At 38.6% G+C, this 26,472-nt stretch overlaps 1 protein-coding gene across 13 annotated transcripts in view; it reads left to right on the forward strand.

The window, feature by feature from the left end:
- LOC119717758 (uncharacterized) overlaps positions 1-26,472 on the forward strand; it is a 518,405-nt gene that overhangs the window by 104,711 nt on the left and 387,222 nt on the right. For 11 of the 13 annotated variants that reach the window (XR_011811352.1, XR_011811355.1, XR_011811353.1 and 8 more), the window contains exon 1: positions 17,536-17,647. The exons of 1 other annotated variant lie outside the window; for it this stretch is intronic. Coding sequence is in view for 6 of the 12 variants with exons in the window: in XM_072042449.1 (XP_071898550.1) it covers positions 17,621-17,647 (27 nt within the window). In the remaining 6 variants the exon portion in view is untranslated. Of the gene's footprint in view, positions 1-17,535; positions 17,648-26,472 lie in introns of those variants that run through there. One more of the 13 variants, XM_072042444.1, reaches the window with a different exon arrangement.

A 26,472-nucleotide genomic window follows, 5' to 3' on the forward strand; every position in this document is an offset into this window, starting at 1 on the left:
ATGCATCCTTTTTAGCTTGATTTGTCACAGTGCACTTTAGGTTTGCTTTCAGCTTTATAGATGTAAGGTAAACATTTCCCAGGTCTGTTTCATTAAGGGTTTACACTTGAGAGTGAATGTATGTGGAAATGATAGGTTGAGTGATATGGAATTGCATTTTCAAATCCTAAATATTAAGGTATAGTAATGCTATTTCTGTCAGAACATGTTATGTGGATGGATGTGTGAAATTTCCAAACCTCAGTGAGCCAAGCAACCTAGGGACTGGCTGGTTTTAAGATTTGATTTATATGCCTTCAATTTGCACAAAGTTTCTGATCCTGAATGCACAGGGGAGGGCGAGGCTGCTGCAACGTATGGTTCAGTGGAAATAAAATTCTGTGGAACCTCCTGTGGAATTGTTTCCATTTGTTGTATCCTTTGAGACTGCAGGAAGGTTTTTGTCTGTTCGTTTTTTTCCTGGAGTATTGACTCTGACAGAGAATCACAGTTTATTTCAGGATCCGTTTCCATCTTACCTCTTTTTTTTTTTTTTTTTTTTTTTCCACACTCACTTGAGTACTGTAACAGTTCAGCACGACAAAGTAAATTCTGCTGTGAATGTTCAGACTTTTTTATCTGAAGTATTTTGACAAGAACAGCTTTGCAAATGATCACAGACTGTTTGAACCACCTCTGGCCTAAGTGCTACACATGGAGGCCTCTGCCATGCAGGCATTGTGGTTCCAGCACCCAGCACCGGGGCCATATGCTGCCTTGCTTATCGGCAGGGACGTTTACCAGAGGCACGGCAGCGAGCTGAGCAGGCATGGCGCGGCGCCCCTTGGCCTGCTTTCCTGCTCTATTCTGCCCTGTGCTGTGCTGGGGTGGCCTCCCCTTGAGCACTGTGTGCAGTTTACACTGTGGTGCCCAAAACAAGACTCAAAACTATGAGGTAGCATCCACAGGAGGGCTACAAGGATGGTGAAGGATCTGGAGGGTAAGAACAATGAGGAGTGGCTGAGGTCCCTTGGTTTGTTCAGCCCAGAGCAGAGCAGGCTGAGGGGAGGCCTCATGGCGGCCTGCAGCTCCCTCACCGGGGGAGTGGAGGGATGGGCGCTGAGCTCTGCTCTCTGGGGACAGCAACAGGACCCAGGGGAACGGCATGGAGCTGGGACAGGGGAGGGTCAGGTTGGGTGTTAGGAAAAGGTTCTGCACCCAGAGGGTGGTTGGGCACTGGCACAGGCTCCCCTGGGCAGTAGTCATGGCACCGAGCCTGCTGGAGGTCGAGCAGCATTTGGACAGTGCTCTCAGACACATGGTATGATATCAGTTTGGTCCTGTGTTAAACCAGGAGTTGGACTTGATGATCCTTGTGGGTCCCCTCCAACTGGGGATATTCTGTGATTCCATGATTATTTGGAATCTATTTTGCTGTAAGGTGGGATTTTATCAATCATGTCGCAGGTTGTCCTAAACCAGCCATACACAAGGAATTGCAAGACCAGTACCGAAGTATGAATGTGGCTGCTGTAGAGCAATATGGCAGTAAAGACATTCAGAGAAAAATGGAAGTTTTCTTAGTGTAGTCACTTTGCATTGATTACTGAGCTCTCTGGAATCTCATGTTTCCGTAGTTTTGGTGCAGTGGCAATGTTTACTGGGGTCTGATGCACGCAGCAGTGTCAGGAGTGACCAAGAAGATGAATGTCCTGTTGCAAATTGGAGTGATTTAACAAGAGATAATCTGTCAGGTGATACTGGGCCAAGCCTGGTGAGAAACCTGAACCTAAAGGCATCCATCAGAGCTGATCTGTGTTACTGATCAAAGGTGAGATTCTTACTCCCTCTCCTGCTGCTTCGTGCTGAGAGGGCTCAAGGTACAAAACCTCACAAACAATGTCATTGCTAAAATAAAGAGGTTTTGTAGATGAACAGAAACTGGCAACAGAATTTGAGTGAACTACCCTCAGAAATGCTCTAGAAGATAGGGATTCTCTTCAGGATATTCCTTGGGAAGCCTCATCATAGACATCTTCAAAAATAAGCATTTAGACTTCAAGAGAAGTCTTTACAAGTATCCAAAATAATACTCAAAAAAGAATGTGAGAAAAGTTTAATATGTAGAAATAAATGACAAACATATCTGCATATACACATCTCTGGTTAGGTCCCATATTGGTCTTATGGCATACAGCGTCATGGTATCTAAGCGCTCCCCAAGATTAGGAAATGTTACTGTAAAGCTGTTCCCTCTCAATAACGCCAAGTGCCTCCCCTTCCTCCTCCAAGGCATGTTGTTTCCCAGTCTGTCTTAACCAGCAAGTATTTTCTTTTCATAGACTGATTCAGGTTCATGGGCTAGAAATGCAGTATTGATGGGATGTTGCCACAGTGGCTTTTGGTGTCCCAGAAGAGCTCTGAGGTTGATGTTCATACTAAAATTAGATTTTAATATCTGGAAATGAACTTAGATAAGTGAAGAGAAGGCTTGATAGAAAGAGTTGTCAGTACATTGATTAATTTGGCTGTTTAAAACTACAATTTCCTAGGCCTCTCAAAAAATGATAAAAGACAGTACCACCCCCGACTACTGAGAAAATAAATGTATGCATCAGCTGTTCTAAGTGTCTGAAAGGGTCTCTGTGTGTCTTGTCTCTAGGGGCACCTTTCTAATTGAGCCTCAATTCATCTTTCTGCTGAAGGGGAGGATCAAGGAGAGTGGAGTCTGAGCTTATAATTGTATAGAATGAGACTATATATAGGTTACTCCATTATATTACAATGTACAGTGATTTTCCAATGATGTTAGAAACTAACATATAAATGAGGACTGGAAGTTTAGAAAGGTATCTTCATGCCTCTCCATGGCAGACTTAATATCTTTTGACTATGCTAATTTAAAATGTGAAATTTCTGTTGCTTGAAAGATGAAGGAAATGAGAAAAAAAAATCACTTTTTAAGGTAATTAATAATATAGATATTTTTATATCTGCACGATAGATATTGGATGTGATGTGATAGTTTTACTGAAGTGATACTTTAATACTTAAAGCAAAAAAAAAGAAAAAATTGTTAAGGCACAATAGAGAACCACTTACATCCCCAACAATTTACTTTGTCTTGATTATTTTTTTGAACAATATACATTAGTGTACTCTTCATGTTGTTGTATGTTCTAAAACACTTCAATAGCAATATTATTTTTATAGGTACATTATTATTAAAGCATCCTCTTTTGCCTTATCTAAATGGCCAGTATCAAAACTATTGTAACCTAGACTGCACACATTAGAATTACAAAAGTAACTTTACTTTGTTAATGGGTCCAGTTAATGGGTCCAGAACCCTCTGCTAAAGTTGACTTCAAGACTGGATTTGGTAGATTTCAAGGTTTTCTACCTTTATTGAGATTAATGGAACAGCTTTGTGTGATGTTCTTTTCTCCTTTTCTTCCTGATGTTAGTCATTTAACAATGTGCTAGCATCTCTCCATTAATAGAATAGTCTTTTTCAAATTTTAGTTTGGTGTGTTTTGCAAATTTTTTTAGGAGATGATATTTTTCCCTTCAAAGTCATAAACTGTGGAATGAGGAAGCAAACTGATTTTCTAACTGCTTTTATTGTCATTAAGATACACAGTCCCTCCCAGACAAAACACAAATATATTCGCTGCATATCAACATTCAGTTCAGGTTCATAGCACAATCACCAGTGCTCATGCTCTTCTAAAAGATGTGGGCTCAGAATAATCTCCATTTAAATTCTGTAATGTTATTGCTGAAAGGATGCCTATGATGATGTGGAATTGATCTTAGAATATTTTTTGAACTGGCTTCTAGACCAGGTATTACAGAGGTGATTGTTGCTATTGCTGGTCTTAAAAATCTGAAAGAGAGAGGAAAAAAAAAAAAATGCACTCAGCTCCCGGGTGCAAATTCATTCTGATGGAGAGATTAGATTTTTTTTTTTTTTTTCTTCTGATTGGTGTAAAGGCTGAGGATTTAGGGTGGAAAGTTGATTTTTCTCCTTGACACACACTTCCTGATTTTTGTCAAGTCTCTGTGTGCAAGTGGAAATACTAACACCTCCACATGAAAGGTGTGTGTTCTGTACGTCTATTTGAGAAGCAACTGGCTGAAGATTTGAAAATAACTACAAGACCACCTTAAATGATGGAGATGCCATGTTTACATAATGAGCATGTCTTAAAATATCACTGAAGAGTATGACGACATTATGAATAGTTGTTTTATTACACTGGGTATTCGTTATGCATTTAATGATTTAAGAAAGTGACTAAACTCAGTTATCATTAATTTTATTTCTATAACTTTAAAATGGCTAGTCCTCCCCAGCTTAAAATATTGTACCTATGTTAGCTTTTATGTCAGGTTCCTGCCTTGGGCAAATTTTTATGGACAAGTTACAGATCTAGCACTACAGGGTTCACTGTGAAAATGCTGACGCAAACTGAAGTGTTGTAGCAGTGGTTTAATAACCATTAATTCATATGAAACATATTTCCCTGAGATGCGTTATAAAACAAAAATGTCTGAAAGCTGGTGTTTTAAATAGTCTTAAAAATAGCAAAAAGTCCCGATATGCTGTCTGCCACGACTATAGGTGCTCTATTGACTGCACTATTTCACTTTTATTTTAGTGTCTGATTTGTTACCATTAATTTAAGCAGTTCTTCCTGTAGATGCTTTGCATGCAGGATGTTTTTCCTTGCAAATAAAAACAAAATGTGTAAGATCAAGACACAGTTCTCAGCCTGCCCTTCTGTGAACATCAGATTTGATTTTCCAACATGCAGCACAGTCAGTTTCATAAAATATCCTGTGAATATGCTCTGAGTTTCTTCATTAAATTAAGTGGAATTTATACAGGGTCCTGTATGTGTGCATTGAGTCCTGATAAACCATCCCTTTGCAAAGCTGGATAGTAGTATAAGGCCATATCTGAGGCCAAAAGTATGATTTGGGCAGAAACACCAAAACCTGTTAACAAAAAGGAGTCTGGAAGCTGTATGTTCTATTAAACACCCATATTGAGTATTTTTAATGGCTGGTTTAAGAACAGACAGCTGTGATAAGGAGATAATTTTAATACTGTCTTGCTTTCTCAATATCATCAATGATACTGTGGTCATTGTCTGCTTTCCTACTTTCCCTAGTGAGCTATAACCTTTTAGACATTCAAATAATTCTTCCCATATAGCACCATTTTGTCCAGTATATCTTGTCATGTAGACCAGAACTGGTTGCAGTTGTTTAATATGGTGGATTCATCCCCAAGACCACATTTGCACAGAGACCGTGTGGGAAAAAAAAAAAAAAAACAACACAAAAAAAACAACACTGTACAGATGATGTATCCTGGGGGAAAATAATCTAAAAAGCAAGTGAGCAGATTATCAGGGTGAAGCGATGCTTGACATGCAGGCAACACTTGTTATGAGTGGACTAAGGTTGGAATATTAGGGTAAATTTAGAACTCTCCGATAGACATGAGATTTTTTCCACAGTAGCAGCTTTGCTCTAAAGATTTATTTAGCATTTGCCTCGTGAACAGCTTGTGACTATTTTTGAATGCAACCATCTGAGACTTTGTGCAGCCATAACCAAACTTCCTAAAGGTATGGAGCAGAGAATTTTTAATTCATGGATTATAGCTCTTTTGTGAACTACTCACCTAAAACCAGGCCAACAGTTCTGACTTCTCATGGCATGTAATATTACTACAACTAGCTACATGTGTGCCTATCTGTAGGAAGAAACTCGGGGTATCAGGGCAGTTGAATTCACTCTGCTGTAATAGATGGAGCTGTTATGTTTACAAGCAATGTGCCAAGTTCTGTGGAAAAATAAATGAAGCCCTTTAGATCTAACTCTGGCTGGGTTTATATCTGTACAAATGGCAATTAAGTCCTCTGAAGTCAGTGGAAACAAACCTGTTTATGCAATCTGTGTGAAATGGCAAACTTAGAAAAGATGGGGTAAATGTCTGGGTAATCTGGAAAAATATAAAAACTTGTAGGCATTCAGTTCCTAGCAATACAATGGGGAACTGAAGTGGAATTCTATAGGGGAAAAAAAATGTCATTAAGTCATGTAGGTAGTATTGTGATCACCTAGTGCTGCCCCTGTCTCCCTTCAAAGCAGGATCATCTGTGCCTGCTGCTGCTTTCACACTCTGTCAGACATCTTCACAATCTGTTCCCATGTTTCAGTTCAACCTGAGGTTTTATCAGTATAGATTAAATTTTGTCTACTGTAGACATGGCAATCTCATTTGTATCACTTCTGTAATTGATAATGTAACCTGTTCTCTGCATAAATTGGCTCTTGCAGACCAGTCTTTCCTTTTGGATCATGTGGAGCATCTAGACACTATGGAACTATGGAACATCAATCTCGTGTCCTTTTTTTTTTTTTTTTTTTTTTAGTACAAGGACAAAACCTAGACAGAGTCAGGTGAAATATATATCTGAAACCTCAGAAAGGTGAGAAAAGGCTAGATAACATTATTTCAGCATGTTTCTGTTTATATATCCCAGTGCAACTGTCTGTGTTAAGGGCGATTCACATTCCACTTTCTACAAACCATAGCCCATTTTTTGTATTTGCCATATAATTCTTCATCCTTCCCTTGTCCAGCTGACTATTCCTGCATAAGCTCACAGCCTTACATCTGTTCTCATTATGGAAGTTCTTTAATTCCCTGTGTACCTGCACAGGATAAGGATATCATTTAGCCCTAATGACCACTTGTAAATATTTTCTTACATATTTCCCTTAATAGCAAAACAGTAAATCTTCAAAGTCCAATATGCTGGCACATCATGACCAGGAATTCCCTGGGAAATATTGCAACTGCTGTTGTGCCTGCTGTTCAGCCTCATCAGTTTATGCAGGAAAAGAATGGCAGCAAAATGTGAAGGAGTACCTTCCTACACATTTTCTTCATAGCGGAAACAGTCAGAAATCACACTGTAAAAAGTACCCCTTTAGACCCAGTCGTAGTCCTGTGCAAATTTCTCTATAATAACCTGATTCCTATAAAGAATTAATTACTAAAATATAGAGGAGGGGTCCCCATGTTTCAGAAGTAGGAGTTTTCTAAGATACACATCCCCAGAAAAGATCTAAAGAGGATAACATTTTATTAAATAATACAAAGAGCATTCTGTTGGTAGGCTGTCCTCTACTGGTACTACTATTTTTACATAAAAGGTGCTAGATCAATGAAGCAATAAAAACAAATTTCCCTATGCTTCTATGTACTTCACTATTTTAAAATAAAGGTATAGAAATTGAATATGTTCCGCATGTGGTAACTGCATCTTTTAAATACAGACTCCCTCACTGTGTCCTCTCTACAGATCTATTCTTAGAAGATTGTAAAATACTAGTTTAATACCATATTTCATTTTGCTTTGTGTTACTTAGTTTGTATTTTTCCATTCTATGTGGTTTGGATATGGGCCTAATTGAAGAGTTACTTTTACTTTATCTAGATGGTAAGTACATTGGTAAGCAATGGATATGACATAGTAACTTACATTAACAGGACTACATAATTTCCTGATAACTCCAATTATCTTCTGTCATCCCTCTAATGTAATTAAAGTGTTTAATTGTTTTCTTTAGATAAGAAAAGGTTATAAAGGCTATAACAATTTGTGTGGACTTAATGACCAGCTGGTATTAATAGCCCAAAGCCTCTACTTATCAAACCTTTCAAGCAGTCATTGATTTCAAAGAAATGCCCTATGTCTGGAACATTCACATATTCTGTTGTACTTTAGCCATATTAGACCTCGCAGTCAATTGATCACACAAATAATACTGATACAATTTATTTAACCCTGACCGCAGTCTACCAGTGAAGATCTACAGCGTGAATCAGGTTATGTCATGTCATTGAGCACAATAATCTAATGTGACCTGCTTCCATGGGATGAGTATAAGTGTACAGCCATGGTGTATGAATGTTGAATGTGTATTAATATAATATCATGTGTAATAATATTAACATTGAATGTATATTAATTTGGAACAAACCACAAGAGAGAATGAATACAGTACTACTCTTTAAGGAAGTTCATCTCTCTTTAAAGATACATTTAAAGATCTTTTCTGATACGTGTCTTGTGCCTTGAAAGAGGTATAAGTATGGTGGGGGCAGCACTGCCAGTGAATGTGATTGCCCCTAGTTCCTGTCACAAGTGAGAAAGTTACTTAAAACTTAGCTAAGTTTTATTTTTGTTAACTTAAACTTTTCATGCTTAATTCCACCCCCAGACTGAATTTTTATAATCAAGTCCTTGGAAAATAAATGTGAAATCTGGGCAAAGATCTGAACCGGACTAGCCATTGGAAAGTATTTATAGTGCCTTGCAAACTAAATCTGTGTTCTGTACAGTATCATATATGTCTTTTTAATACCCATCTTATAATAATCAGCATAGTAGAGAAAGTTGCCTAGATTAAAAATTATTGGGTCAAGAATAAAGCTATCAAATAAAGCAGTATTGGGGTATGGAATCTGCAATTATTTTGTCTTGCCATCTTCAATCTTGTAGTTATTATATTCTTATTATATGCCAGTTTGGCTTTGATGCTTATTTGCTTACCTTTCACACTGATACTGTCTTCCACGTTTGCATGTCTTTTATGAGTTGTGGTTTCCTATAGATAAGAGTCCAAGGAATCAGTAGGAGTTGATTAAACTCTCCTGACAGTAGTAGTAGGTCCAAGCTTATATGTATCTTCCATTTATGGTTATTTTACCAGTAAATTTACACCTGGTTAAAACGTCTTCAGTCATCTTCTAAGTATGTTGGAAAGTGATTGGTGTAGTAAAGATGACATGAATTGTTTTATGAGCAGTGTAAATCACCAGATGTTCTTTCTCTTATTTGCAGTAACTTGCTTTGGAAAAAAAAAAAAAAGTGTATAACACACTGATTTGCACTTTTAAAATCCTCAGTCCTCCCTGCCACCTCTTAGATATTCTTAAAAAAAAAAATGTATTTTTGACATTCATTAAAATAGATTACAAAATAGATTCAAACAAACAAAAGATTACAAAATAGATTCAAAATTTCTTGTTTATCACCAGATGGAAAATGTAAAAAATATTATATTAATTTTGCTATCACTGCAAGCAATATCAATTTTTGACAACAGTTTCCTAAAAATACACTGTAAAGAAAACACAAATACTGCATTATGATGATGAAGCCTAAAAGCCACAACTTGGTTAACAGCTTCATTGTTCAGGGAGTACTACCAACGCACTCTGAAAGACCCCATTCTAAGAGCATACGTTCCCAATAGATCAGACAGATAAAGAGTCTGGTAAATGACAGGCTGCTTTATGGAGAAGAGCAGCAGTGTTTTATGTCATTATTAAAAACTAAATGTGAGCAATCTAGTAACATTAAGTAGGAATCTCTTGGTTATTTGTGTGAGCTGAAAGAATTTACTGGCAACTTTCATCTCTGCTCTGGAATTCTATAGTGAGGTTGGAAAATATGTGGGAAAAAATACGATTACCTCACCAATGTTGTGAGGTTTTATTGTTTTTGTTTGTTTGTTTGTTTTAGGAGCTATTGGTTCCATTCCTTTACAGTCATACAAGACCGAAGTGAGAATTAGGTTCTCATGATTTACTGTGCTGTCCAAGCCTTTTGATGTAGCTATATTCTGCTAGTCAAATTGTCATTGTATAAATGTAGGGCTCTATCCTATAATTAGATTCATGCTGGTGAACCCTTCTGCCCACTTGGAGCTGGGGTTAAGTCCTGGAGCAGTTAGCAGTTCTGGCAGACCTCAGATTCCACTAGAGCTGTTGTATCAATAAGGTGCACAGTATAGATGCTGACTTCTGATGACAATGATTGAAGTAAGCCATGAAAAATAACATTTGTTCTGGGGCCTCATGCTGATGTTTCTCTACTAGCTTCTCGTTGCCTCAGTGTAAGTCATAATTTTAAGGATGTCACCTACAATATTAAGTTCTATTTGTATGTGTCATGCTTACAGAAGGCCTACAGATGGAGAATCTGTGAAATCTTCTCTCTCTTATTTTTGAGTTCTCTGCAATTGCACCAGCTTGTCTGGTTAATTGAGATCCAGAGAGCAGCAGCTTATTTAAGTGGATGAAATTCCCAAACAGACAGGTGCTGGCAGAGGTCCAGGTCTATGCACTCTATTGTATTAAGCTGTCCCTGCAGAGAAATAACTCACTTTTCAAAATTGGGAAGTGTTGTTACACACATGCCCGTTTCTCTAACCCGGGTATTTGGTTTGCTCCATGTATATATACAGATTTTCCTTTGAACATTGCCAATGTCATGCTCAGCATTTACACGACATTCAAGAAGTCTAGGTGCCAACTGATTTGCTCTGATGATTAATTAGTGATAGAAGGAAACAGTCAATTTGAACTACATCATTTAAACAAACAACCCCCAACATTCTATCTGGAAGCACCAAACTAGAGAGCTACAAGAAGGGTTGTATTTTAAGGTAAACACAGTCTATATATTCCTCTCAAGATGTCTAGTTGATGGCCTTGAGCTACAGATAGTAAGAAAGGAGAACAATTTCCTCCTCCAAGGCTGCCTTTCTGCCTGTGGCATCCCCAGCAGCCTCCGTCAGAGAGAGCAACTTGCAGATTTTCAGCTTCAAGGGGCTAGTGTCTTTGTTGGCTTTTAATGACTGATGTCCCCAGACTGAAAGGGGAGGTTTATCCTCTCCCATCATTGCCTGCCAGACATGAGGGTGGCTGATATCTGAAATATGAACTGCTATGGAATTGGAGCTCCAATACTGTCACCTACAGTCTTGAAAAGATTGAATGGTTTTCCTGTAATAAAGGATAGAGTTCCTTTTTTTTCTGTCTTAACCACCAAGTGGTTAGTCTAACTGAGAATCAAAAGTAGCTTCCAGAGAATATCTTGGCCCTACTGCTGTCATATAGTCTCATGAAAGAAAGCAGGACCCAGTGGATGTTCAGCCCTACCCATGGACTCATGTTGTCTTGGATATTTACTGTCCAGTCTGGTGGGCCACTGGCAGTGGCCTCCCCTGAATCCTCTGTGATGTTGTTTCCAGCTAGCTGAGTTAACTCCAGTGGTTGTGGTGCCTGAGAGAGTAACTTTGCAGTGACAACAGCAAAATCTGTCCTAATTCCACTTTGCAGAGAAATCCCTCCAGGAAGATGCAGTAACGGGATGCAGAACAACTCTGGGAAGTGGAAGGATATAAATTATTTTTAAAACAGACATTGGAAATTATACAGGGCACAGCCTCACGTTGCAGTAATCTAATAGACATTGAATGGTTTGGATAAGAGTGCTTAAAATGAAATAGACAGTGGTTTTGGAACTTGTGATTCACAGACTAGCAATGAAGTTGAATCCTTGGATATCAAAAGTGGGGAATGTACTCTATGTCGATAATATATTTGCAAATACATACAGTAGTACTATTCCCATCCTACCCCTCCAGCAAAACCACATATATAGGCTAAATTTAATGTTAGGCTTTCAAAGATCAGGAATGAAGACTTTCATGACTTTTTTATAAAATCAAAACCATCCAGAGCTCTTTGGATATCTACCGAATGCTGGAATCCTGAATATTAACTTTACCTAGCTGAGTTCACTCTTTTTCTTATTAGCTAATGGAATTCCTGTCTCTTCTTGCCATCTGTTCATATTTCAAAGGCTGGGATTCCTTAATTTGCTTACAACACAAAATAATTCCTTTCATAGAGCAGCTAAGCAAATATATTTCCAATACACATTTGCCTTGCTTATGTAATGAAAGAAAATTAGCTTGTGAAATTATCACATGTAAAGTATTCATGTATCCGATGCAACCATGTGCCTCTTTGCTACGTGCAAATGATATGCATGATCATTAACAGCAGCAGTAACAGCAGTGTAGTTCGCAAAGACCTCATTAAGGAGTGAGCCCCGTTGTGCTATTGAGAGATACTATATAAACATATAGAAGGAGTCAGTCTGTACTGCGAAGCTCTTGAAGCTGAACAGCTAATTGTGCAGAAATGATAGTAAGGCGTGCAAAAAGCAAGCAAAATGCAGTGTATGTACATGGTTTGAGATTAGAAACCTTAAATGCTACATATTTTATCCATTTGCTAAGCTAAGCTCTTGACATTGCAGTCACTCAAAACATTGCTTATGTTTTGTTGGCATGTTTTAGGAGTACAAAAATCTATAATTGTATATCATATTAGAATTAAGGTTATATTTTCATTAATTTTGTGAGTGTATTTATGTAATTGCATTATATTGTTCTATTCCAGCGTAGTATCAGATAAATACTGCTTTTTGAATGATAGGATACCTATAAATATTGTCTTATCTTTTCTGAGGAGGGGGAAGGAAGCATAGACTAGATTCCTGTATTTTTGTTTGGTATTTTAAAATATCCTAAGAGAGTCATGAATGATGGATGTTATAATATCCATGTGCCAGTTTATCTGCCTAATTTGTTTAGAAAAGCATCTATAGCAGACTGGGTTTGGCAAATCTCAAATTACTCTGCTTTAGGATTATACCCTATTATTTAGTTTAACCTAGTGAGACCCAAAATCTAAAATAGCATTGAAATATTCAAGAGTCCATTCAGACTTAGATCTGTCGAGTTCCTTGTGATGATATGGTGCTCACAATACAAGCACTGGAACTGAGATAGCAAAGGTAGGATTTAAGGGAAAAATCTCAAAAATGGCAAACTGAAACATTATAGCTTTCTGTAGGGAGGGAAGCTATTATGAGAACGTGAGCATTATTTCTGAGTGATATGTTGTCCAAAAAAATCAGTTGGGAAGAAAAAAAAAATTAAACTGGAAAATAAGATAAGGAAGAGACATTTGTGGCTCTTTAAAAGCCAATTAAAGATTGGAGTACAGAATAGTTTCTTTTATGGTGGGGAAGATAGGGATACAGCAAAGTGTCTTCTTTTCTTCAGCACTGTAGTAAGTTGGTACAGAGCTTTGCCTTTTTGGTACATCATTATTTTGAAGGTACCCTCCACCTCAAGTCATTCTTTGCTCTTAAGACAGAGGAAAATGTTGCAGACTTTTGGTAGTTCTACTCTTTTCTTAGCCGGTTAGGGCTTGTGAAGACTTACTTGGAAGGTCGTGTTATTGGCTTTGTATCAACCTTATGCACATATGTAATATGCAAGGTTTACTGTGGCCATTACAGCAATAACACACAAATGTCTCGTCATTCAAAAAAAGGTATCTTGTTGAAATGTTCTTGGGTTTCAGCTGAGACTGTGGTTAAACACTTCATACCCGTGCAGAAAGGTTGTTCTTTACTGGTTCCAGGTGAATTCTTGCTCTTGTAAATGCTGCATTTCTCTTATCTAATCCCTTTGGAACAAAGAGGTGGGGAGGGAGAGTGCGCTTGAAGGTGATGTCCTGAAGACATGAAAGATTGCTGTCAAGCATTGTTTGGGCCTGGGGAGTAGGTGTCTGGGGAAGAGAGTAAGAGAGAAGCAGGAGGGAGATAGGGAAGTGGATTGTTGATATTACAGAATATGGTGATGGAAGAGAGTGCATGGCTTGAATCATAAAATAAAACATTTCCTGGGATGCCAGATTTCCAAAGTGTGTGCTCTTTCCTCACTGCACATAATATTCACCTATAAATCATTTTAAAATATGTCTACCTGTCTAAACAAAGCTATGATAGATCTGATAAAAAAAAAGTCATGACTTTGTTTCAGTAACAATGCCAGCATCATCCTCATTTTCCATAGAGCGTTTTTCTTTATGTAGTTTTCTTAAAGGAGTGGGAAAAGCTCTCCATTCTTGCCACTAATGCCACTGCTCTGCCCTTACACTGCCTCTTCAGAATGCACATTTTCTATAACGTGAAAAAAAGCAATGTGACTGTGTCAGGGCAGGTGAACTGCTGTGATTATTGCTCCTGCTATTTCTTCAGCCTAACCTGTCTGCCTGTATCATCCACCTTCATCTGTGGTGGCTTCCAGGTGGTTTATCTTTTGGGAAAAGTGTATCTGTATTCAGCTGTCAGCCCAAGATCACTCTAAATGTCACTTGTTTGCTTTTATTCCTTTGGTCTTGATGGATGTGTTTGAATTATTCTGAAGGCATGCTATTAGGTACTGTTCTTTATCTCATTTCCTAGTAGCATTATCTTCTCTGGGTGTATCACAAGTGGTGTGTCCTGAGACAAGAGGAGGGGATGGAGCAGGAGGAGGAGGGAATAAGGCAAGGACTCCTCTATTTATATGGCTGAGGACCGAGAGTGTGCATTGTACAGCACAGATATTTTGGAGCCATTGCAGTCTGTCACAGAGACCCCTTTCACAACTGCAGCTGCTGCACTTTTCTGCTCTGTTGTTTTATTCAGCCCTAATTGCAGACATCAGAACCAAACCTCACCACTGAACTTGCAAAACCTTTGTGAAGTTTAACCATCTCTAGCTTTTCTGACATTCAAAATAATGTCCTTTTTTTTTTTTTTTTTTTCCCCCTTTCTACCTGAGTATTGCTTCAAAAACAATTCTGCAGCTAGTGCCTTCATTAATATGCATACAGTGCAATGTAAATGGCTCTTGAGGCCTCCCCTTGGTGGATGATTTAATGTGGCAGTTATGAAAGCTGCTCAGACTGTGCTCGATTAGCATAATAATGAAGCTTCTGCAGCAGTGTTATCATCCTCAAAGGAAATAGCCTGAGTGGTCACAGCTCCTTTAACAAGTGCCACTTTAGGATAAAAAGCAAAGGACTCTGTTTGAAATGGTAGATTGCAATACGCAAAGCGGGAGGGAGTTTGTTGTCTTTGCTGTGCAGGGAGAAGGGGGAGGAAGCGGCTCCATCCCCAGGCTGCCATGCACTGCGTGCTCTGGTGCTGGGTATCCTGCCAGGACCAGAGACCTTCTCTTTGTCATAGAAGTCAGGCTAATAAAGGAACTCGGCTCTCTTTTAATCCTTCGGTCTCCCAAACTTGGCCTCTGACATGATAGTAATGAGGACTGGCTTATTTCCCAGTCTATGGGACCTTGGAAAACACAAAATGTTGTGGTTCAAGGCTGTATGTTTAGGTTTTGAATTTTGCAGCTTGCTCACAGATTCGGGACGTGTGACAAAACTGAATACAAAGCTTTTGGGTGGCCGAGAGAAGTCTTTCTCTATGATGGAAGCGGAAAGGTGACTTTGCAGGTGAAATCATTAGCAGTACTGTCTGAAATAATACTGTTCTTTAGTGAATTTTTGAATAAGAACAAATATGAAAATGCAGAGGTGAAATTTTAGATTTTTGGCAGATTGGAAAGAATGGGAACAGCTATCCATCCTATGGAGTAAAGTGGGCAAAGGGAAATTTGTCTTACTGCTGGTGGAGGGAGTACCTCCCATATTTGATGGGTGCAGAGCGGTCAGCAAGGAGGGCTGAAGCACTACTCAGCTGGCTCTCCCGGAGGCCTCTGCCACTGTGACAAGAAAGGTTCAGCAAGTACAGTTTATAACCAAGCTTATTGAGCTGCTAATTTAATTTGTTTCTGATGTGGTAAACCAAGCATACAGGGGTAGTTTTAAATCCTACCAGCCATGCCTCGGGGGAGATCACAACTTCGAGGGAAAAGTCATCTTTGCTCTGCCATAACCTCGCACTTGATGGGCCGAAATGTGGTGGGTATGTGCACAGTTACACCTGTGGTGTAGTCCAAGCAAGGAGGGGGCCTGGCCTTGAGCTTAGTGTGGCTCCCAGAGCAATGGGCAGAGGGTGTGCAGGTGGAGACAGCACCACAGCTGAAGCTAAGCTCAAGAAGTCAAAACTAACTGCTGAAGTGATTCTCTCCTATTTGGATGCAATTTTTTTCTCCATGCCATCTCCTGGAAAATGCAAAGTTTCTTGAAACTTGCCTTTCTCAGTGAGCCTTGATTTTCATGAGTCCTGTGAAGGCATCTGGTCACTTTTTAATGATAAACGTTAGTTCTGTTTTCCTCTTTGACAAAGTTTTTTGATTTACTACGGAGAATAGCACAGGAGAGAAGAGTTTTTCAGATATTTTTAGAATTTTTCTTTACACTAGATTTCTGCAGAGGTTAAGATTTTCTAAAGAATTCCTTTTGATAGTTTTCAAGGGCTCATTTCAAACAAAGGAATCCTGCTTTGCTGTATATTGTAATGAGTGGATATAGTGTAAACACAACTTCATAATTCCAATAACTCTAGTTTACAAAGTAAATGCCATTAAGTCTTTGTACAACAACAACTAAAAATACATAATAGTGTTCTTCAGATAGCTCATCAATGGCTAGGCAGAAATAAATAAGAAAGGAAAATAAATCAGTGAAGTCCTGCTTGGTTCTAAATGTTTTTAGTATTGCAAATAACTCCACGTGATAAGTCCATGGTGCTCATATATATTGATAAATAATTTGCCTTGTTTCCAAGTCTGGGGTTACTCTTCATCCCAAAACTTTGCTTTACCAAATGCCTGTGAGGGACAGAAGTAATGCAGCCTTGGAAGAAGTAGGAATTTAGTCACTGTCTTTTGAGAGATCTCTGAATTATCCCCATAGAATATTGCCTCTGGAAATGGCAATGTGCAAGTAAGATAACGGGAGGGGGGGATGGGGGGGACACTTTGAATGTCCTTAGAATTTACCTGTGCATACCATATATGCAAAATGTTGATATCAGCTATTAATGATTGAAATCCAATTGAAGGATTTTTGGATAAACTATATGTATACATTCTTTGTTGGCTGGAAATCCTGTCATCTCACCTTCTTTAGTCCAAAGGGCACTTTTCATATCTTGTTGTTCTTCATAGTACTGCCCTGGGCATGCAGTCTGGGTGATACAGACTCTCTATTTTTAATTTGCTGATACCACTCCTACACTGATTATGTTAATTACATGCACTTTTGTGACCTCTTCCTCTTTTTGCCTTCCTTCTTTTGCTTGCAAAAGTCCATTGGGAAGGCTTAGTCACAGTACTTTTTTTCTTTTTGTTTGTTGTTTTGGCTGTTAAAAGAGCAATAAAGTAGATTTTGACAGCTTAGGGAAATGACCTGTCCTATTCTTGGTTTCCAGGGAAATGTGTCTCATAGTGTGGTGGTACTGGCTGACCTTGGGGCTCTGCTGGTTTAATCCTAGTGCAATTCCACTGTGTGCAACAGTGTTAGTTTTAGTATGCGTAAGTACTCCTGGGTTGTGAATCAGGTATTCTGTTTTCCTGGGCTTTAAGGTTGACTGCCTTCAGTTATTACACACCTTTATGGGAAGGGAGAAGGGGAAGATGTTATGAGCCTGACCTAATCCATTCTTCCACAGGAGAGAAGGGACAGAGAAAAAAATAAAATGTTTTTCTTAAGTTCTTTTTCTCTGCTCATCAAGGAGTCAAGTAACTGTCAGCTGTGACCTTTTGCCACTTGTGTTATCCATTCACTCTATCGACACTCAAAAAAACTTTGGCAAATTAGTGGAATAAAAAAGCCATCAAGGTTATCAAAGACAGGTGGCAGATTTGTCAGGAGCTCATAGAGAATCATGGGGAAGCACTGCCTGGTTTGCCTGCAATTCTGCTCTGTGCCTAGAGATTTGCCCAAATGGACAGCTGCTGGGACCAGGGGGAGGTAAGTTGGTGGGAAGAATGGGGTGAGAAAGGGCATGGGAGGAAATCACATTTTTCACTAAGTATTTTCTGATTTAATGGCAACTAAATTTGAAAATACCCAGGCAATCTGGAGTACTGTAACCACTTCCCATCATGATTCTTGAAGTAGTTTTGAACTTTATGAAGGGTTCAGTCTGTACTGCAGAAAGCTTTCTGGAGTCACTGTACTGTCAGACCCTTCTAGCAGAGGCACAGCATACACCAGCACGTGGTGTTCAATGGAGTGGCTTGCACCAGTTCTTTGAGAGAGTAAGGACAAAGAACCAAAACCCACATAAGCAGGCATCAGTATGATTGTAGTAGAGAAGTTTTGAGACTAGGCTTCCTTCTGCTCTCATTATCTGCTTGCTGTTATTACAACTTGTACAATATTTAACCTGAAGTTGCTTCTATATTTTTTTTAGGATTTGTAAAGCACTCATATAAGATGGCTGGTTATCTGCAAATACTAGGATAGGAGAGCTCTAGTAATGGTGGGTGCCTGTATTGCACAGATTAATGTGTGATGAAACATGTTCTTATTAATTGTCTGACTGAGCCCTGCTATGTGGAATGTGTTTGACAGTGCTGTGGGCTGGTGCTTCTGCCTTCTGGGGGCTTTATAAAGTTGGGAAATGCTTTCTTATCCTCTGATTCCGCTGTTCATCTGCACTCAGTTTAGGAATTTGTTTTATCATATTATTGACAATATTAGGGAAGAAAAGTTTTGCAACTTTTCTGAAATGAACTCTTACACATTAGGTGTGATGGGCGTGTTGTGCTCACTGGAAAGTCAGCTTCTCTGAGGTGATAAGACCTGTCATTTCAGCTTGAAAAGAATATAGCTAAAATCATGAACGGCATTTGATGGTTCTTGTCCCTGCTCTTGCAAATAGAGACTGGGAGGGCTTCCTGCTAAACAAATGAAGTTATAGGGCTGAAGAAACTGGAGTAGATAATCTTGATGCAGGGACTCTTGTTGCTGCCATTGGTGGTGGACTGGTTCTCCTGAGAGTCTGCTCAACATCACTGCATTAAACTTAACAATGAGCATATTCAAGAAGGTCTGTTGTAAGCTTTTTCCTGTGATCAATGCATTGGCCAAACCACAGAGTGTTGTGTACTGCCATGCACATAAACCTGTGTTACTGCTTGAACACTACTGTGTTTTATTCTGCAAGATGCTAGCACGACTTGCAGTGAGGTCACCTGCAGAGAAGAATCCCATGATCTGAAGTGTGTATTACCAAGAAAAAATAGTAGGTGTCTGTATCTATTAATTGCTCGTGTGGGAGAGAATATATATATATACACACACACACACATGTAGGCTCAGCAGTGTAAAATTGTTTATTACTGGTCGTTAACGTAATTCTAAGTTGGGGGTGGTGGTGGAAGAAGGGCCTTCTGTACTTGGGTTTGCAACGTTAGGGACTGCCTGGGTTACGATGGGCTATTGTTTATGTTCCAGCTTCTAGTAAATAACTGGGATTTATTTTTTTTTTCTTCTGGCCCATTTAGGAAGAATGACTATAAGATATATTTTGTTGCTCCTTTTTCTTTTTAATAGTAGACTTCAGCTGAAAAATATGCAGTCCTACTTAGCTTTGGTAATGCTTCATTTTTATTGAAAAGAAATATTACTGTGTGGACAGATCCGTGTTTGTTTATGCTGTTTAAAAGTGCTATGTGACTGTTTTATGTGTTTACAGGATATCAAACATAGATGACTTTTCATGTTATATGCAATAAAAAAAAAAGTGGGTTTGGACACTCCAGAAATGAAGTGCTACCAACCTCACTGTATTCTTCTGTGCTTTTGGGAGGGAGTGCCTTGCTTCTAATGTGAAGCTAAAGAGGACTGTGAATATTAGAAAAGCAGCATGGCCAGCTAGAGTTAAACTTTCAGGATGAGACATTAACTTAAACCACATGTGAAATGCAGCTGTTTCTGCTGAGGCTTTCATCAGTCTGTACTGGGAAGATTGGTGGGTTTTAATATGTGGTCTCAAGCAGAGCCAATAGAAATGTGTGGAAAATGTGTGTGAAATCAGTATGTATTCATGGGGGGTCCATGGGCTTTCGTGTAGTATTTTCTTTGTATTGGTGATAATACCTACTTCATCACAAAATATGTTTATTTCCCAGGCATACATAAATAGAAGGAATTAATTAGTCATCAGGTAGATAGATCTGGCCAATGACAGTGACCTGTGTCTGCATGCTAGATCAGGTTCTGTTTTTGTATTAGTTGATTGGAACAAACAGAAAGATGAAACACTGAACCAAAAGTTCTCCAGAGAAAAAATGAGACATATGAGACCAGCTGGTCACAAAGCCACTGAAGACTGATGTTTCTGACTCAGATTCTTAATGCTACTTAACATTTGGGTGCTGAGGATAACCATGGATCAAAATGTTGCTGAATTGCAGATATTGGAAGAGATATAGCTGTGCTTATGAGCAGAGATGAGCAGATACTTGAAGGCTACTCTTTCAGTTACATTGTATAAATTCATCCAGTGGAAAGGTTAGGGGTTGAGGAAAGTGCCTTCTAAGCCACGACAAGATTGAAATGTTTCTCAGTACAGGAGCTGAGGGCACTGCTGAAAGTTAGTACGTTGTGCTTAAATCTTTTTCTGCCAGATGGACACTGCACAGATGTCGCAGTGCCCTAATTAACTGCATGTGCAGCCATTGCAAACACGAAGCTGGGATCCTTGGGGCCTTGCAGGCAAAGCCTTCATAAAGGTGTGCTAAAGAAAAGCCTTCCATTGACTTTGCCAGGAGGAGATGTGATAAGCCCTTCCCAGCAGGAAATCACTCCTATATATGCATGTACAATGATAACATACCAAATTCAGTAACAACAGTAGAGCAGACCTTGAACAGGAAGGGAAGAGATCCAGGTTCACTAAAGTTCTGCCTTTGTGCGTAGACATAATAGGATCTGGTAGACATAAAGGACAGCTTTAGAATAGCTTTTCACCTAATACAAAGACAGCTTGAGTAAAGGGAGAGAAATAGGGAACCAAAAGGAGGTGATAGTCTTATTAACTGTGAAATATTTTTTTAACCCCTGATAAGCAATAAAAGTGATTCAGACTTTATCAGCTCCCCGTAATTTTCAGAAGTGTGAAAGGAAGTAAAAGTAGCAAAGAGGCAAAGGTTCATTTGGTAATTACAGTCTTCAAGAGACTCATTTTATTTGAACAGACTTATAACCAGAGACCAAGTGAAGAAGAGGTCAGGGAACAAACTCAGTTGACTCCATACAGGAAAAGCTGGAGGGAAGAACTGAGAGGTAAACACAGTTACAGCTTGAGCAGGAGGAAGTGTGGCTTACTGAAATAGGCAGGGGAATGGCAGCTTGGATTCCTGGCTCCTGCTTATACCTCAGCAGATTGCAGGGGACAAAATGCTGACATGCTATTATATAGCATAGGAAAGAATGGCATGTAAAGGTTCATGTTAATGCTTAGTGAAGCATTGCATTATAGTGTTAAATTATTAATTTGTACATTGGGCATACCTGCACCCCTATTCATTGTAGACACTGGGGGAAAAATGGGGGAGAGAATGTCCTATTCTGCCTGTATTGCAGGGCAGGAGTTAGGAGCAGATCCTGTCGCGCTTGTCATAACAGCACATTCAAAAGGGGAAAAGATCTCATTTATGATTTCCAAATACAATCTAGAAATGCAGTTAAATCAATGTTAGCACAAGCATACGCAATCACTTTTAGAAAGAGCAGTTTCACCTACTAAAGATCCTCAAATGAGCATTTGATGTGTGAAACTTGTTCAGCCTTGACACGCACGCTTGCCTAAGGGGATGTGCTGTAACACAGCAGCAAGAAACTTGGAACCCATATGAGATCTTCACTTTGGCAGCCCTTGAAAGTGGTGCAAACAGACTGATGTTTCTTAACCTGAGAAAATCAGCAGCTAGAGTGATGAACAGCATCAAACACAAGCCTTTTTTTTCACCAAACATGCTGTGAGAAGACTTAACAAGAACTAAAGAGCTTCCTGCAGGGGGCTGTCTAATTCCCATCAAAGTAACCTCCTAAAGAGTAAAGGAAAATGAGGGAAGGCTTATTGCTAGCTCTTTTTTTTTTTTTAAATTCATTTATTTTATTTGTGCTCAAATATAATGCTTCTGTCAGAAAAGCAAGATGAATTTCAATTCTCTCTGAACCTTACTACTAGCCCTCTTACCTGATACCTATAGCGCTAGACCATCCAGGTTCTCATTTTGGCCTCAGTATGCAGCTTGTTTTTTTTTTTGCTCTCTGTGGACTAGTGCCATTTGTTCAAGTGGGCCACAGAAAAAAAAAAAATAGCATGCAAATTTCTTTTGGATAAACTTTCTACCTATACTTCAAAACTTGCTACAGATGTATTTAAACTCAACTAGAATCAGAAATGGGACTGGATAAATAACCTGACAAAATTAATCTATTGTGTGTCGTGTTTTTTTTTTTTTTTTTTTTAAATTTTCTTACAAATTGTTCTGGGAATAGACTGATTGTACCTCAGATGTTTAAATGTGCCTGTTTGAAACCTTCAAGGAAACAATTTAATGCATTTGTCATAAATTCAGTGCACAAATTTTCAAGTTTTCATTGTATGACTGAAATGTAGTGTATTTATGTTTTTCAGTTGAATGAACTTGTTTGTTTGAAATCATGTTTCCACTGCAAATACTAGCAATTGGGTTTTCAAATCTGTTCTGCAATAGTCACTTAAAGATGCTTGTTTCAGAAAGAATTTGTGCCAGATAAACTGCTTGTGAGAATATTTGTGGAAAACAAATATGGGGTGGAGAATGGGCAGAAACAATCAGTATGTTTAGTCAGAAACTCAGGAAAATGTTTACAGATGGTTATTTGCTGTTCTGTGTGCAGAAAAAGGTGTTTTTTTGTTTGTTTGTTTGTTTGTTTTTGTTTTTTATTGTAAGTCATTAATGGCAGATATAAGCTATTTTGTTCATTGGTAGAAATACTCTATAGAACCCCTTCATGATTTGGGACAGTTCAGAAACAGCAAGAAATATTGCAGAATGTCACAAGTTTTCAGAGGGCGAGCATCACATATTGTGTGGTGATAACAAGATACTTGGTTGTTTGTTTGGAAAAAAGTGGTGGATACAAATAAGCAAAGTTGTGGTAGAAATGTTCTTTTCTGATGAAAAGGATGGAGATGGTGGCAATCTCTATTCTGATCTGGATATCACAAAACCAGGTAAATAACTTGCTTTTCCTAAAACTGACAATAATCATAGAATCATAGAATATCCTGAGTTGGAAGGGACCCTTAAGGATCATCAAGTCCAACTCTTGACACCGCACAGGTCTACCCAAGTTCAGACCATGTGACTAAGCGCACAGTCCAATCTCTTCTTAAATTCAGTCAGGCTCGGTGCAGTGACCACTTCCCTGGGGAGCCTGTTCCAGTGTGCAACCACTCTCTCTGTGAAGAACCCCCTCCTGATGTCAAGCCTAAACTTCCCCTGCCTCAGCTTAACCCCATTCCCGTGGGTCCTGTCGCTGGTGTTAATAGAGAAAAGGTCTCCTGCCTCTCAACACCCCCTTACGAGGAATAATGAGTTTCTACTCAAAACTATTGAAAGCTGTTTATACCTTCGGCATCCTTCAGACCCTAAGTCTGGTGGTATGTATGAAAAAGAAATAAATTACAACTCTAATTACAAACACAGGGAAAGAATGCATCTCAGACAACAGTAGTGAAGGCATAGAAGAATTCATGGGAATTCAAGGAGCAGTTCTAGGGTCATTATAGAGATGCTTCTTACTCAAGCTCCCTAATCTTCCATCCTCTGTGAGTTAATGTAATGATGGTCTGATAGGATATTTTTATATATGTAAATGTTTTGCCTGTTCAAAACCTAAATGGGTTCTTTGATTTCATATCCCAGCGCCAGCAGCAGACCTGCTGGGGTGCTCCGAAAAGGATAAATTGATAAAAGTCCTAATAAGGGGGAGCTGAACAGGAAAGGGAAGAAGGAAAAAAAAAAATGAATTAGCTTGCTGAGACATGGCTAACATCATTGAGTTTATATATGTTTCATTAAACTGAGACTTGACAGCTTTATGAGGAAACAGTGGGGTTTGCAGTGTATGAAGAACCTGTAATACTGCCAAGGCTGATCAGGTCTTGTGCCATACAGCCTATTTAATAGACAAATATTTGCACAGTGAAAATGTCATTTTAAATGACTGGTTTGATAATCCCTTAAGCTTTTAAATGATCTGCAAAGTCTCAAAATTCTATCCTGGTTTAAAATCTACCAGCATATTAGATAATCAAAGCAAACAAACAATAAAAAAGGGTTAAGATTTGTTCCTAAATTAGGAACTTTTTTGTTGTTGACTCCTGCTTCTTTTACACATCAGTTTTCTGCTGTTTGTTGAGGAACGTATCTGGAATTGGACTGGAGTCTGTTCTCCCTATTGCAGGTGCAATTTGTGGCCTAAAACCACATTCAGTTTATAGGATGTTTACTTAGATCTACATTTGTGCTTACGCTGTAGGTCTATGTTTTTTCATGTTCAAGCTTGCCTTGCCTGCCTGAGAAATGAATAATAACAACGAATAAAATCAAAGCTATTTTCATGGTTTTTATTTATTTATTATTATCATTTACTGCTACCGGCAATATGACAAACACTATTAGCTCGTATTTATGCAGCAAGGAGTTATTCAATCCGTCAGAATTGGTCAGTAAGTTATTTGGCTATTTGTGACCAGGAGAATGAAGCACCAGGTTCTTGCAGTGTGCAACCTCACCATCCTGGTAGTTCAGTACAGAGAAACAAGGCTACATAAAATGCATCTGACTTAAAGCAACATAGCAGTTAAAGGAGGTTAATGAAAGACCAAGTGTTACTGGACTGCGTTTTAGAAGATGTAATCAGTTATAGATTGATCTCCCCTTATTTCACCTGCTGTATAGAATAAAACTTGAAATTTTCTTAACAAAATTGGGACTGAAACCTTCATTTCATCCTTGCCCTTTCGATCTTTATTTATTTGGTCCGTGATTTTATCTTGCTTTCTGCTGTTCTTCTCCCCAAAAATCGCTGGTTGCTTTGATCTTGTAAAAAAAGAAAGATTACAACACAAGTCATATATATCATATTGTTTGGCTGAGAATGCAGATTGGAAAAATCCAATAGCCAAATAGAGAAATAGGTGAGCAAGGAAAAATATTCCAAGAAAGAAAAGGTTAAATACCTGACAAGACAGCAATAACACGCACAAACACAGTATCTATTTTACTCTCCTATGTCTATATTTAATGTAGCAGGTGATTTAGTAAATATAATGAAGATAAGGGGAAACCATTGCTTACAAGATTTAAATAACAGCAAAACTACACAGATTCTTATTAAAAAGTAGGTGTCATTAAGTGCCTGTTTTCCTTAAATAGTATATGTATTAAAAACCACTAAATTTCAAAAATTCTCAGAACTAAATTTGCATAGGAAGAGCAGTATATGATAATGTGAATGATCAGCTTTATGAAAAGATGTCCTCAACACCATTTTAACACTAATTGCAATGTAAAAAGACTGGGCAAAGAATTTACTATGGTGAGAAACAGGAAGGAAGGAAAAAATAATGCAGTGAAAATTGCATTAATGGGAACAGTAAGCAGGTGGCAATAACCAAATAGCTTTAATTGTCGTAGTAGCTCAGGGGAATCAATTTGCTGTGATTATTACCCACATGTTGTAAGGAAAAAAAATAGCAAATTAAATAGAATGACACAAATGGTAGTAATCTATACCATAGATTCCCATAGAGAGCTCTCAGCAGTTCTGTCCTCAAGGCCAGACTGATTTAGATAATTTTGTCCTGGAGAAAGATGAGTGGAGATGCCAGTCAGGCAATGAAACACAGTTATTAGTGCATGCATGCGGCCTGAAAGCCAGACGTGTTTTGGATGCACTAGAAAACTTACAAATCTGCAGCACAGAGGTTTGATTTCTCCTTTAGAACTTCCCTCAATGTTATTTAATAGCTTACCCTGAAACAGAGCATTGCTATTAAATCTCCTTGTCTATACAAAGCCAAGCTAGAAGACCAATATAGACCACTAATCTCCAGATCTACTTGACCCAACAGATTGATAGTCCCATGGTTGTTTTCAGCATTTCAAAAAAAAATAAAAGTGTTTTTCTAACTGATTAGCTGAGACTACAAGAATTTGAGAGAAGGCTCACTCAGAACAGCTTGTATTCAACTTACTAACTCCAGTCATAGAGGACACAAGCAGTGCACCTTCAAGCTTCTGGCTTGCCTGATTCAGAGTTGCATAGGGAACGGGGTGGGATTTAGCTGACTAAATGCAGGCAACTAGTGCCATTGGAGATGCCTTAAACTTCCACATCTGACTCGCATTGCCATTCCCAATGGGCACAGGTCATCTTCTAGGTCTGCAAGTCTGTGTTATATTTGCAGGAAACATGTCTTGGATACCAAAGTATTTGAAAAGGCACTGGAGTCCCATATGTAGGCAACTGAATCTTGTGACAGCTTTATACATACCGTATGGATGCCTTATCGTAAGTTTTTTTAATAGGCTACAGTTGCCTACGAAAGGCTAGGGATGAATCTATCCAAATGGTTACTATTGGCATAGTTTTATTTTGTACAAAAAAAAAAAAAAAATTACCCTTTTATACAGGAAGGGTTGGCCTCCTGTACCAAAAGGTGAACTACTTGCTGGGGTTCTGAAAGACAGGGTTTTAAATTCCTAGTCTGAATCAGGCAGACC

The sequence above is a fragment of the Anas platyrhynchos genome, chromosome 9 (genome assembly GCF_047663525.1).
Source record: "Anas platyrhynchos isolate ZD024472 breed Pekin duck chromosome 9, IASCAAS_PekinDuck_T2T, whole genome shotgun sequence".
Taxonomy (NCBI): Eukaryota; Metazoa; Chordata; class Aves; order Anseriformes; family Anatidae; genus Anas; species Anas platyrhynchos.